Source organism: Schistocerca cancellata, chromosome 3 (genome assembly GCF_023864275.1).
Source record: "Schistocerca cancellata isolate TAMUIC-IGC-003103 chromosome 3, iqSchCanc2.1, whole genome shotgun sequence".
Lineage (NCBI taxonomy): Eukaryota > Metazoa > Arthropoda > Insecta > Orthoptera > Acrididae > Schistocerca > Schistocerca cancellata.
The window spans coordinates 391,179,504-391,193,210 of NC_064628.1; the positions used below are offsets into that span (position 1 = coordinate 391,179,504).

The following is a 13,707-nucleotide window of genomic DNA, read 5'->3' on the forward strand; positions in this document are numbered from 1 at the left end:
ATTATGACCACTGTCTACCATAACATTTGATGCTGCCTGGTGGCATTCTGGCCATGTGGTGCGGTAACAGAAGTGTGTGCGCAGAGCAGAAACAGATGGGAGACCATCCCAGTCAAGATATAGGCTGGAAATGGGGAAATCCATAGCGATGAGCAACTTTGACAAAGGGCATATTATTATTACACAGAGCTTGTTAATGAGTATCTTGAAAATGGTGAAGCTGGTTGTATATTCATGTGCTACTGTCGTGAGCATCTATGGAAACAGGTAGAAGGACAGTGAAACTACCACTAGACGTTAAATGGTTGGACATGCACGACTCTTCACATAACGTGGAGTTTGGAGGCTTGTCTGCTCTATAAAGTAGAATAGATAGTGATCTGTGGCACCTCTGCTAAAAGAGCATAATGCTGGTGCATGCACAAGTGTTCAAAGCACACCATTCATTGTATGTTGTTGAACATGGAGCTCTGCAGCAGACCACCCCTAGATATTCACACATTGACCCAATGACATCATAAATTACAACTGCAGTGGACACAAGACTATCGGTTTCAATCAACAATCAATGGAAATTTCTCAGCTCTACGGGTGAATCACATACACTAGGCTGATGGTTGTCACCACAAACGCCGTCATCGATGTGAATGGGGGCTCGATGCGTGCAGTGTGCCACAGAAGTTAGTGTACGCAGATCAGTGGCCTATTTCTTACACAAATTACATGACCTGTGCATAGACATCTACAGTCACATACCTCCAGAAACCCACCAACAAACTGTCGAATCCCTGACATGCAGAATCAGCGATGTATTTTGTTCCACAGATGGACACAAGTTATTAAGCAGGTGGTCATAATGTTTCAGTTCATCAGCGTATATTAATGATCTGTTATGTAACAAAAGACATGCATGAAAATATTGATTTCATGGATGATGCAATTATGTGTAATGAATTACTGTCTGGAAGAAGCTGTACATATTCAATAAAATTTTGCACTTCACTAACATAATAATACTAGTATCCTATGATTACAACAACAATAACAGCTGGAATCAGGCACCCCATAAAAATTCCTGGTGTAACTGTCTGCAGAGATAGGACATGGAATGATCACATAGGCTCAGTTGTAGGTAAAGCTGCTGGCAGACTTCAGTTCATTGGTAGGATATAAGGAAAATGCAGCCTATAAAACTGATAGACTGAATGCTTACAGTGTATAGGACCCACACCAAATATGACCAGTAGGGATGCTGGACGTACACAAATAACAGCAGCACAAATGATAACAGGTTGGTTTGACTCATGGGAGAGCACCACAGAGGTGCTGAAAAAGCTGAAATGGCAGATGCTTTTAGATAAGCAATAACTCTCTTGAAAGCATACTTCCCAAGTTTCTAGAACAATTTATTTAAGTGAAGGATTTACGAATATAATACAACATCCAATGTATCACTCCAGCAGAAATTGTAAATACAAGCTTCGACTGACTAAAAAATGCCATTGCCGACTTTCGCACATAAAAACAGGTACTCATCAGCATTTAACTACTTCTTCCTTCTCGTAGTCAAAACAAATGGCATACTTGGAACAAGAGTACCATAAGGCTGTTTAGCCAAGAGTCCTGTAGTCTCAGCTATACTCCATGTCTTCCAAGCCAAAATGTTAGCATCTGGAAATGCTACAAGGCCACCATAATCTGCTTGATTGCCCCATACAACAGCAAGTGTCAACCAGGTACTACCTCCAAACACTGCTTGTACATCACAGGTGAAGTACAGATGGAGTCCATGAAAAACATTTGGACCTCCAATCAACTGCTGCTTATTAAACTGCCCAGCCAAGTCAATATCAATTGCCTTCAAACTGCGATACACTGGTACGCTGCGCCGCCAGCGACGACTGTAACCACATCGCAGAGGCATTGCTGTGGCACGTTCTTCCCTTGCTCCAGACACAAATGGAACAGGAAGCTCTAATAACTTGCACAACATAAAATACCCTCTGCCATGCACTTTAGTGTGGTCTGCAGAGTACTGGTGTAGATGCAGATCTGACAAAATAACAGGGAAATGTGTGTGAAGACTCTCAGAAAAGACACAGGGTACATTCTTTTCTGAAATTTCCACTTCTTTCAATGACAGATGATTTTAAAAATTTTAGATTGTTTCCTTTGTTCCTTTATACAGCTTTCTGTCTACCTTTTCATCCAATTTAAATCACTCTGCCTGTAGCACCTGATGTGGGGGAAGCACAGGGAGGAGGCATATCATTTTTATACAGTGTTCAAGCAAAAGAAAATAACTCAATAAGGAATTATTCTGGAAGAATCTTGTCAACTGAAATGTAGTGCCTCTAGCACGATATTTTGTGTCGCCATGACGGAATTGTGATAGAAATTGAGGATAAAGTAATAAAGATGCAGAACTATGGGAAGTGCAAGTTACAGACAGATGCAGAAAAAGTGAGCAAGCTAGTGACTTAATTCAACATACAATAGATGGGTGACAAATATTTTCAAAAACTGTGTAACTGGGCAGACATGACTAGTCAGCACCTAGTTGCATCAGCAACTGGTAAACAACACACAACAATATAATAAACACCCCTGTTGTTGTCTTGGAATCTAAACATCTGCTGCAATACAAGTGTCCAGAATTTACTGATAAAACAACTGATGTCAACAGACCAGATAATGCTATCATCAATGAACACAATAAGACATGTAAAATTGATACTAGATTTGTGTGTGTGTGTGTGTGTGTGTGTGTGTGTGTGTGTGTGTGTGTGTGTGTGTGTGTGTAGGGGGGGGGGGGGGGGGCACTGGAGTATAAGGAACTCCATCAGGCATCAAAGCAATCTAGTTTCTGCAGGATGTTGGAACATACACTAGAGTTATTTTAGCAGAAATACTTCAAAAAATGTGAAGTCCTGAGAAGATCCTGAACTGAGGCAAATGCCACTCCGTAAGACTCATTTCCAAAGAAAGAATGATGCCCTCTTCATATGGATGTTAGCTGCTCCTGCAACTATTATGGAGATCTGTATAGAACTAATGGAGGAAACGTGCTTCTGAATGACTATAATGATCATTATAATAATGTATCTAAAAACAAAGAAGATGTGAGTTACCAAACGAAAGCGCTGGCAGGTTGATACACACACAAACAAACACAAACATACACACAAAATTCAAGCTTTCGCAACCAACGGTTGCTTCATCAGGAAAGAGGAAGGAGAGGGAAAGACGAAAGGATGTGGGTTTTAAGGGAGAGGGTAAGGAGCCATTCCAATCCTGGGAGCGGAAAGACTTACCTTAGGGAGCAAGAAGGAAATCTCTGCCCAAACTCTTTGCCTTTACAAATGTCTGCTTGTGTCTGTGTATGTGCAGATGGATGTGTGTGTGTGTGTGTGTGTGGTGTGTGTGTGTGTGTGTGTGTACACCTGTCCTTTCCCCCTAAGGTAAATCTCTCCGCTCCCGGGATTGGAATGACTCCTTACCCTCTCCCTTAAAACCCACATCCTTTCGCCTTTCCCTCTCCTTCCTCTTTCCTGATGAAGCAACCGTTGGTTGCGAAAGCTTGAATTTTGTGTGTATGTTTGGGTGTCTATCAACCTGCGAGCACTTTCGTTTGGTAAGTCACATCTTCTTTGTTTTTAGATATATTTTTCCCACGTGGAATGTTTCCCTCTATTATATTCATTATAATAATGAAATTACAACCAAATAACAGAAAGCTGAAATGTGGAACACAGACAATTTTAAGTGAACACTACTTTGCAGATAAACAAGAAAATTTTTACTTTCATAACTGAAATTAAACAGTACTGCTATTTGAATTGCCTACTTAGGAATCAAAAGTAACAGTAACATTTAACTGACCACAGGAACTAAGAAAAGACACTAATTCTATCAATAAAAAATTCTTAAGGAAACAACTTTCTGGGGAGGGCAAAAACAACTCAGACACATTACGAATAACAATAACACCACTTAACTCTCAAATGCTGTTCAAATCATCATAAAAATTACAAAAATTAAAAAGTCAAGAATGACGAGGTGTTTCAAAAAGTTGCATGGCTGTATGAAGGTGCTTTCTCGAAACTCCCAGTTTCACATCAGTATAGATGCACCTTCGGGTTTATCTGTCAAAAATACAAATCACTGTGTTAAATTTTTGAAACAGTAGAAATACAGAACTATAATGTTTACATGCAACAAGAAGCAATGATTAGTACTCACAATGGTCATATTTCCATTATGTAGATTGACAACTACAGTGTCCCAGCTTTTGGGAAGTTATCCAAGTTAAAAGTCAAACCACAATGGTTGGTTGCCAAAATAAAATTGAGTACACCCAAAATATACTTGCCAAAATGGGCAAAACATGCCTGCTGAATGAGCCAGCAGAATGTCACTATTGTGAGTACTCATCATTGTTTCTTGTTTTATGTGAACACTATGGTTATGTATGTCTACTATTTCAAGAATTTCACACAGTGATTTGTATTTTTAACAGATAAACTTGACGAAGTGTCTATAATGATGTGAAACTGGTATTTATGAATAAAGCACCTTCATACAGCTATGTAGCTTTTGGTAACACATCATTCTTTTATTTCTAATTGTTGTAATTTTTATGGCAATTTGAATGATTACTGGGCGTAGTTAGTGTTATTCTTAACTGTACGTTTAACTGTAACCAATGCAACATGCAAAAATAGAAACAGTGCAATACAATTAGTTAAACTATGTTAACAACCTTTTTTGAAGTTAGAACTAGAAAGCATTAAAAATACACAGAAAGCATATTGATAACATAGGAACAATAACTTATGAAATTGCTACATTAGAATATGATGCAATGCAATGCAAAAGTGGTGAAAGCGATTAAAGAACACTATTGCATTGGTTTGATCCATAAAATGCAAACCAAGCAAGATACTGAGGAAAATCATGACCGTAGTGTGGGGGAAGCCACAGTTTTAACAACTTGTTTCGCAGTGATTTCACAAAATTCCTAAGTATATCTAACGTACAAAAAATTTATATCACTGTAGAAGCTTACCTCTGTAAAGTCAGGCGTTGCTTCAGCCTTGCTAACATAGCTCAGAACGTGGGACCAGTTCTGCAGATAGACACTCACCTGTTGGATCAAGAGCTTACTATAACAATATACCTGAGAAACTCTACAACAGTTAACTACGTGATTAAGAAAGTATAGTAAGCATAACAATGGTCTGACTGCATATTTTAAAGCTTAAATTCTTAACATGTTATTCAATAGGGTTCAGTTTATGCAATAAGAAATAATGAGAACCACAAGTTCCACTCTCACAACTTGCATTTATATATTTTTTATTTATTTTGGATGTGAATTCTGGTCCAATGCTACCACGCTGACTAGCTAAGGCAATGTCACCAACAAGACATTCAAGCCATTTTCAGCTACAAATCAGGGAAGGACTGAATTCTTATTATGGACAATATTGGAATGACATGTGACAGTACTTCAATTCAAAATAAGTTTCCTTAATGAAACCTGAATCAGATAATTAATATAAACTTTTCTCAAGTGGTCAATCCTTTTTAGAAATAAGAGAGTTGTCCACAAAGTAAGTTCCGTTTCTATTTCTATTCGCAGCAGCACTACGATCGCAGTTCCGAGCATGCGCAGCAGTTACTGTGACTCATGGATAAGACATGTACCCCATTTTCAGATTGCTGCTGCAGACGTGTGCTTTGTAGTGCTTCTTTATAATGTCAGCCATAATTGAAAATGTCGCCGCGTGTGAAATCTGATCTGTGATTCATTTTCTAAATGAAAAGAAAGTTAAACCAAAGGAAATACATTGGAAAATCTGCGAGCTGTACGGACAAAATGCTATAAGTGATGCAATGGTTAGAAGATGGGTCAGACTGTTCAATGAAGGATGTGATCAAGTGCACCATGAAGAATGAAGTGGACGCCCATCTGTGGTTACTGATGAGCTGGTTCACACAATTTAATAGAAGATTAAGCACAACCATAAGTTTACACTTAGTGCCCTTGCTATGGAAGTTTCACAAATCTCATTAGCACTAATTCATGAAAATGTTACTGAAAAACTGAAATTTCGAAAACTTTGCTCATGCTGGGTACCAAAAATTCTTATTGCACAACACATAAAACAACGGATGGGCAGTGCACTTCAATTTTTGACACGCCACAATGAAGAAGGCGGTTGTTTTCTTTCTCCGATAGTCACGGGGGATGAAACTTGGGTATCTGTTACCCCTGAAACAAAATGGCAATCAATGGGATGGCGGCACATACCATCCCAACGAAGGTTGAGCCTGAGCAAATCTTGACACTTCGAAAACTCATGTGCATCTTTTTTTTTTTTTTTGGGACAGAAAAAGGCATTTTGCTGATTGATTTCTTGCCACGAGGCCAAACAATCAATGCACATGGTTACTGCAAGACCATTAAGAAATTGTGCCACGCAATACAGAACAAGTGCTGAGGATTACTGTAAAAAGGTGCTTTTTATCCCCCACGACAATGCCCGACCTCACACAGCGAATGTGACCAAACAATTCTTACGGGAATGTCACTGGGATGCGTTTGATCATCCTCCATACAGCCTGGACCTCGCACCTAGCAACTTTCATCTCTTCTTACACCTAAAATCTGTCCTTGGTGGTCAACACAAACGATGATGACGAGCTGAAAGAACATGTTACCACATGATTGAATACACAGGCAGCCACCTTCTATGAAGAAGGCATACAAAAACCTGTGCCACACTATGACAAGAGCCTAAAAAATTTCGGAAGCTATATAGAAAGGAGTTTAGGAGTTATAGATTTTTGTACAATAAATATTTTTACTGTATCTGTAGACATTTGTTTTATATAACCAAACAGAACTTACTTTGTGGACATACCTCGTATATTATTTAACCTTCTCAAGATGCAAGCACCGAACACTCTACTTTTTATAGTTCTTTTAACTTTAACTAAATTGGAACAAACACATCTTGAAACAGTGTTTCATCCTTACCTGCTTAATGATGAAGTCTGCTCGGACTCAACAATTACACACTATCAATGGTTAATTTGCAGACTGATTCATTTAGCTACTGTGCTTATGTTTGTATCTGCATGGTGCTTTGTAGCGATGTAATGTTAAGGTAAAGCTGCCCCCACCCTGAATGTTGCTTTGAGCACTGTAGTGCTTTTCTAGTCATGGTCCTATGGAAGCAGTATGACTGCCTTTATTTGACCTTTCAAGTGAATTGCCCAACCAATTCAAGTGTAACTTACAGTTTAACATGGATACTTTTTCTGATATACAGGCAATTGCCAAAGGCTAAAGAAGAGAGAAAAAAATCCAGGCTCAACTCAGACCACTTTGCAACATTATAGTGATGTATTAAGTCCTAAAGAAAGAAGTACAGTACATACATTTTGTGTCAAAGGAATCACACTGCATATTAGCATTTTTCCAATTTCTTGCAAATGTACTGCAACATTTATCTTCCTTTATGTTGCACTGTCACCAACTTTTCATATGTAATCACCTAACCGTTACTGCAATAATTAAAGAAACAGGTTGTGAGATTGGAAGTTTTTTAGAATTAACTGCCAAATACTAATATTATGTAACTGGATATATAAAAAATCTAGCAGCATCAGGAGTCCACAGACAAAAGAGGTTTTACTTATGCAAGCTTCCAGAGCTACCGGCTCTTTCTTCTGGCAGAAGGGATGAAAGGGAAAGAGGAAGGGTTAAGGGAAAGGAACTGGAGAGGTTTAGGAAAATGGATAGAATTCGCAAAAGTAATCCAGAACCCCAGGTCAGGAGAGACTTACCAGACAGGAAGAGAAGAAAAGACTTTGTTGGAGACTGCACTGAACAAGATTTGAAAATTTGAGAGCTTAAAGGTGGAAGACAGGATAATATGTAAGACTCAGATTACTGCTAAAACATCGTGCACAAGTTAATAAGAGTAGAAAGCCAAGTACATTATGTGTAACAGAGGTTGGAGGGGAGGGGGACAGTGAGAAATAGACAAGTCAGAAAAAGAAGGTGTAGAAAACTAAAATGGAGTGAAGAAAGAAGTTGTTACCATGAAGAAATTTGAAATGGAAGAAATTAATGTACATTATTACCAGATGTGTGGCGAGAACCAAGGACATGTTTTAGCACTAGTTCCACATGCAGAGTTCCTTGAAACTGGTGTCCGGAGGAAAAATCCAGTGCTGCATGTGGTTAAACAGGCACCGAGGACCCTCTGCCAATGCCCATTAATCCTAACATATAACTTGGTGATAGTAATTGTGGTGATGTAAAAGGCCACACAGTGTTTACATAACAGTTTGTATATGATGTGTGTCATTTCACAGATTCCTCTCCCTTTATAGTATATGTTTTGCTAGTTACAGGTCTACATGGTGGTCGGAGGCTGCATAGGGCAAGTCCTGCAGTGGGGATTGTCACAGGGGTAGGAGCCATAGGGTACAGAAATGGGTGCAGGAGCAGCATAGGGTCTGATAAGGATACTGCAGGGATTGGGAGAACAACGAAACGCTATTCTTGGCACAGTGGGCAAAATCTCATGCAGAATGGCCTCATTTCAGGCCATGATTTTGACTTGCAGATTCTTTACAGCAGTACATCATTATCCTCACCTCAGCCTTCAATGGATGTTACTACCCAACCAGCCTGGATCAAAATCAAGATTTCCTGTGCCATTGCATCCAATCCTCGTACAGCTGATCCCTCCAAAAAACAACTTCAGAACACACCACTTGTCGCTCAGTACTATTCTGGTCCTGAATCTATTAATTAGCTACTTCGACAAGGCCATGGATTCCTAAGATCATGCCCTGAAATGAGATCCATTCTTCTGATATTTTCCCCACCAAGCCTAGAATAGCTTTTCCTCGCCCTCCCAATCCCTGCAAAATCCTTGTCGGACCCTATGCTGCTCCTGCAACCATCTCTCTACCCTATGCCTCCTACCTCTGTGACCATCCTCACTGCAAGACTTGCCCTACTTACCCCCCTACCACCACCTACACCTGTAACTGGCGAAACATATACTGTCAAAGAACGAGCCACATGTGAGATGACATGTATACCAGTTGTTATGTAAACACTGTCTGGCCTTTTATCACCACCACCACCAATTTACCAGTTAGGATGAATGGGCGCTGGCAGAGGGTGTACATCTGCAACACACAATATCCTGTTGCACAGGATGTTCTACAACATAACGATCATGAAATGTATGTCAGCTTCTTCCATCTCAACATTTCTTTATAGTAACAACTGTTCCCTCCTATCTCTATTACATATGCTGCACTTGGCTTTTTTACTCTTATTAACTTGCACACGACGTTTTAGCAGCAATCTCTGTCTTGCGTATTACCCTGTCTCCCCCCCTTTAAGCTCTCAAGTTCTCAAATCTCGTCTGGTGAAATTCCCAACAATCAGTCTTTCCTTCTTATCCTGTCTGGTAAGTCTCCCCTGACCCACGCTTCTGGGTGACTTTTACAAACCCTACACCTGTTCCTAAACCTCTCCACTTACTTCTCTTCACCCCTCTTCTTTCCCCCTTCAATCCTTTTGCCAGAAGGAGAAGCCAGTGGCTCTGAAAGCTTCCATAAGCAAAATCTATGTTTGTGTGGTTTCTCCTGCCACCACTTGGTGAATAGATTTTTTATCTACTTAGTTACATTATATTGTAAAACTTTATTATTTTTGTTATGTTGTACTAGATACTAAGCTTCATGTAAAATAAACTCTGCCAGAACCATTACAGTTTTTCATTTGATAACCAGTTTCAGTACAACACTAAGAGTATCTCAGATCAAGTCCTACAAGAAAATTAATATTACAGTGTATATAGGTATGCATCTGATGTTTAATGCCCATGATTGTATACATCCTTTGACGCACTGCTTATACTGGATGTAACTTCTTGTGGTCCGTTTCTTAAACTGGTATTACCTTGACAGTTTATTTCTATAAACTGTATTTTGACCACAGCACATAAAACAAATCAAGATGAAACTATCCCATCTAGTATTACTGCACTACCATTAATAATTTTTCTTTTGTTCCTCATTTTTCATTTTCAGCTAGTTACCCATTTCAGGTATATGCAGTGTGTGCTCAAGTCTGTAAAAATGTTATTCATACTATAATCCACGAAAAGTCTTTATTCAGATGACAATTCTTAATATGCTGATTACAGTGATGTGCTTAATTTTACTGGAAACCATATTCATTAAAAGCAATGAATAAATGTTCTTATCATAACAGCATGTAATAAATTTTGACTGGGCTAACCAGTAGTTTTTGAAATACTGACACACCATTAGAAACCTAGGGATCCTGACTTTACAGCACCTGTTCTAATTTTTGGGAAGCTTATTAACTTCAAATATCAATGAAAATAAATAATTTTTGAAAAATAACTTAATTGGAGAAAGAGAAAAATCCACTCACTAAGCGGCAGCAGATGAAAAAAAAAATAAAGGCATTGAGATTTTCAAGCTTTTGGAGTCAGTGGCCCCTTCTTCTGGCAAAAGAACTGAAGGGAAAGGAAGAGGGGTGAAGGAAAAGGAATGGTGAGGTTTAGGAAATGGGAAGAGTTCAGAAAATTCGCAAGAACTGCAGGTTAGTGGAGACTTACCAGAATGAATGAAAAGGAAAGAATTTCATATGTAACAACTGTACTCAAAGTAGGTGATTCCCAGTGTAGATAAAAAAAGATAGTTCTCTAATCTTCTGTAATTTACTAACTATTATATAGAAATGTTTGTGCATAGAAAGTAGTCAGTAAAGAATTTGATGCAAGTTTTGTGTTTTTTCGGATTAAATTATGGAATGAGAAATATAAAAGCTTGTCTGCCATCAGAATAATTCACCTGTCCACATCATATCTCTCGTTACCATGCACATGTGAAAAGTTTTCACAGACTGCTTTGGTTGTTGCGAATATAAATTGCATTTATCAGTCTTCACAATGTGGTTATGTTTCATATTCTTGTGCTGCACAAAATATTAATAGTAACTTATGCAGAAAACTGTCCCTTTGTGTTTTTGTAGACAGATTTGTGGAATGAAGTTTAGGGCAGGTATTGTCACAAACTGTCACTGAAGGTGTAGACTATCCAACAGGTCAATTTAAAGTTCGTAAATGTGTGACAATAACAAAGTCAAACTACAGAACGGTGGTGCTGTTTCCATTTTTTGTGTAACATTGGTCAATACTCTGAAAGAGTTCAGTCCCAACACAATGAACTTTTGCGCTACTGAAATGAACAAGATGAGGCTCAGACCAGATTACTGCCATTCCATGCTGAAGTTGTGTTGTGTTGTGTTCTTTCTGTAGTATTTTGGTCATCAAGTTCCCCCTTTCTGCTGAGGGGAGATAGAGTTCACACAGTCTGTTAGCACATCCTTTAGTAGTAAGTGTAACCTTTTTAGGCAAACTACACTTGAGAAGACATTCTTGGACATTTCGAGGTTATTTTATTACACATGAAGTCAACTTCTAAATCGTGCATCTCGAGTCACTAAATTCTATAGCAGCCACCATCACTGAAACCATCTACTTTCACTAGTTTCTTGAGTGTCTAATACCGGGTAAAACACGCAAATAAATTCTGTTCAAAATGCTTCTAATAACTAACATGCAGTAAAACACTGATGCTTGCTGGTAAAATGTATGCTGTTACTCTCACTGCAAGTTTTCTATTTGCATATTTCTCAGTAAGTTAGCTTATTTCAACTAAAGAACATTAAATTAATCCGAAAGCAGGCATGACTGCAAACAAAATCTATTACAAATGAATGAAAGATTTTTTAAATATCCAGATATAATATATGCAGACACATCTGAAACGCAGCAACCCAGTCTTTTTGCATTCCATGCTACTGTAAAGAGTATAAACAATTTAATGCTTCCACACGAAAGGTTACAGGAGGCACAAGGGAAGCCAATTTTGTATTCATTTTCAGCAGAGCAACAGAATGCAGTGTGTGATGTTGGAGATGCTCACTTGGAGGAGGGATGGGCATGCGGTCAGGTTGTGACTGGAAAGCAGCCACATGGATGGCCTCCAAGAGCTTCGAGAACATTCTGAGTAGTTGACTTTCTGGTCTACAGAAGTTTAAAAGACACAGTGAAGGCACCTCTCAGCCAAGTAAGTGGTGTCATCCAAGTTGGGTGGAAAGAAGCTTAGGAGTTACTGTCCTGTTGACATAGAACTCATTAGTGATGGAGTACAGGCTTGGATTGTTTCAGAGATGCGGAAGGAAATCTCTTATACCCTTTCAAAAGAATCATCCCAGCATCTGCCTGGGGTGATTTGCGGAAATCTCTGAAAATCCAAATCTGGGTGGCTGGATGCAGATTTGAACCATCGTCGTTGAAAATGGGAGTCCATTGTGCTAACCACTGTGCTACGCCAACCTGTCCGAGTTCGGTGGGGTGGAAGGAAAATGGTGCAGTGGATAATTATTATTTCTCTGACTAGTAAAATAAGAATAAAATTTGCCATAACCAAGTACTGAATGGCTGATGTCTGAGAAATATATAGAAACACCTGAAGTGGTATCAGATGCAATAATGAGGAAATATTAAAGACCTAACACGTGGATGGCTCAAGTATACTGTGTATGTGGTGGTGGTGGTTGTTGTTAGTGTTTTGGGATGCTAAACACCAAAGTCACCGGCACCTCAGGTGGGAGAGACTCAGTAGCAGGTGATGGATGAAGACTGACATCTCAGGAGCTTGCCAAGGAAATGCACAGATTACACAGTAGCAGCTTAACGTGTGCTTCCTCCATATGCTGAAGTAAAAAAATCAAATAGCTGTTAGCTTTCAGTGCAGTTCATGTGCACAGTTTTGTCTGAAGTGGATTTCGTATCTGTGATTAATGTGGTTAGAAAAGGAACTGCACAGTGAAGACTTTATGTCCCTCCTGAACAAGTACATTTATGCTAAGTGCTTTGCCTTGCCTCATTTCATTTTTTGCTTTCAGTAGTTTTACTCCTGATGATGAATGGTCACAGTACAGTGTGCTCAGTGAATGTCTAACATCTTTCTTATTCTGTCAAGGTGTACAATGAAACATGTAGCTGTGAGTGTAGTGCTCCATTACTTTATTTCAAGATCCATGTGGTAGAGACAAACTTTACAGGCTGTGATGTGTAAGTAGCATTAAGTCTGAATTACTTGTAAAGATGAAGATTCAGTGGGTTCCACAACATCATGTTGAATAAGCAGAAGAGTATATTCTGGGTTATTGTTTCCCGTGAAGAATCTTGGCACTATGGTCTCAGAGAGAGACCACGTCAATGTGTTAATATCACATGTCAAGCAGGGTGTTTACAGACCACTGCATCTCCACCAAACTGTCATGAAGAATATTTAGTTCAGTTTTTGCTTGTAGGCTTAATAATCTCCTTCCCTGGCCAAAACTGATTTTAGTGTTTTGATATAAGCCAACTGTGTGAAGCAGGGATAGTTTAACTTGAAACATTCTCATAATAAAAAAGTTTATACAGGATAGCAAACTGCAGAACAGTGGCAATCAATTATAAAGTTAAGGTGAGTCACTACACAACTTAAGTTTGTTCCTGATCATCATCATCATCAGGCAGCAACAGGACAGGCAGGAAAGCAAATAGCTAGCAATCAAAA

The 13,707-nt window shown here is 39.0% G+C and overlaps 1 protein-coding gene across 2 annotated transcripts in view; it reads right to left on the reverse strand.

Annotated features, from left to right (window-relative positions):
* Nucleotides 1-13,707, reverse strand: part of LOC126175114 (COP9 signalosome complex subunit 1) — an 84,384-nt gene that overhangs the window by 38,346 nt on the left and 32,331 nt on the right. For both annotated transcript variants that reach the window (XM_049921668.1, XM_049921667.1), the window contains exon 6: nucleotides 5,069-5,146. In XM_049921668.1, the coding sequence (XP_049777625.1) occupies nucleotides 5,069-5,146 (78 nt within the window). The remainder of the gene's footprint in view (nucleotides 1-5,068; nucleotides 5,147-13,707) is intronic.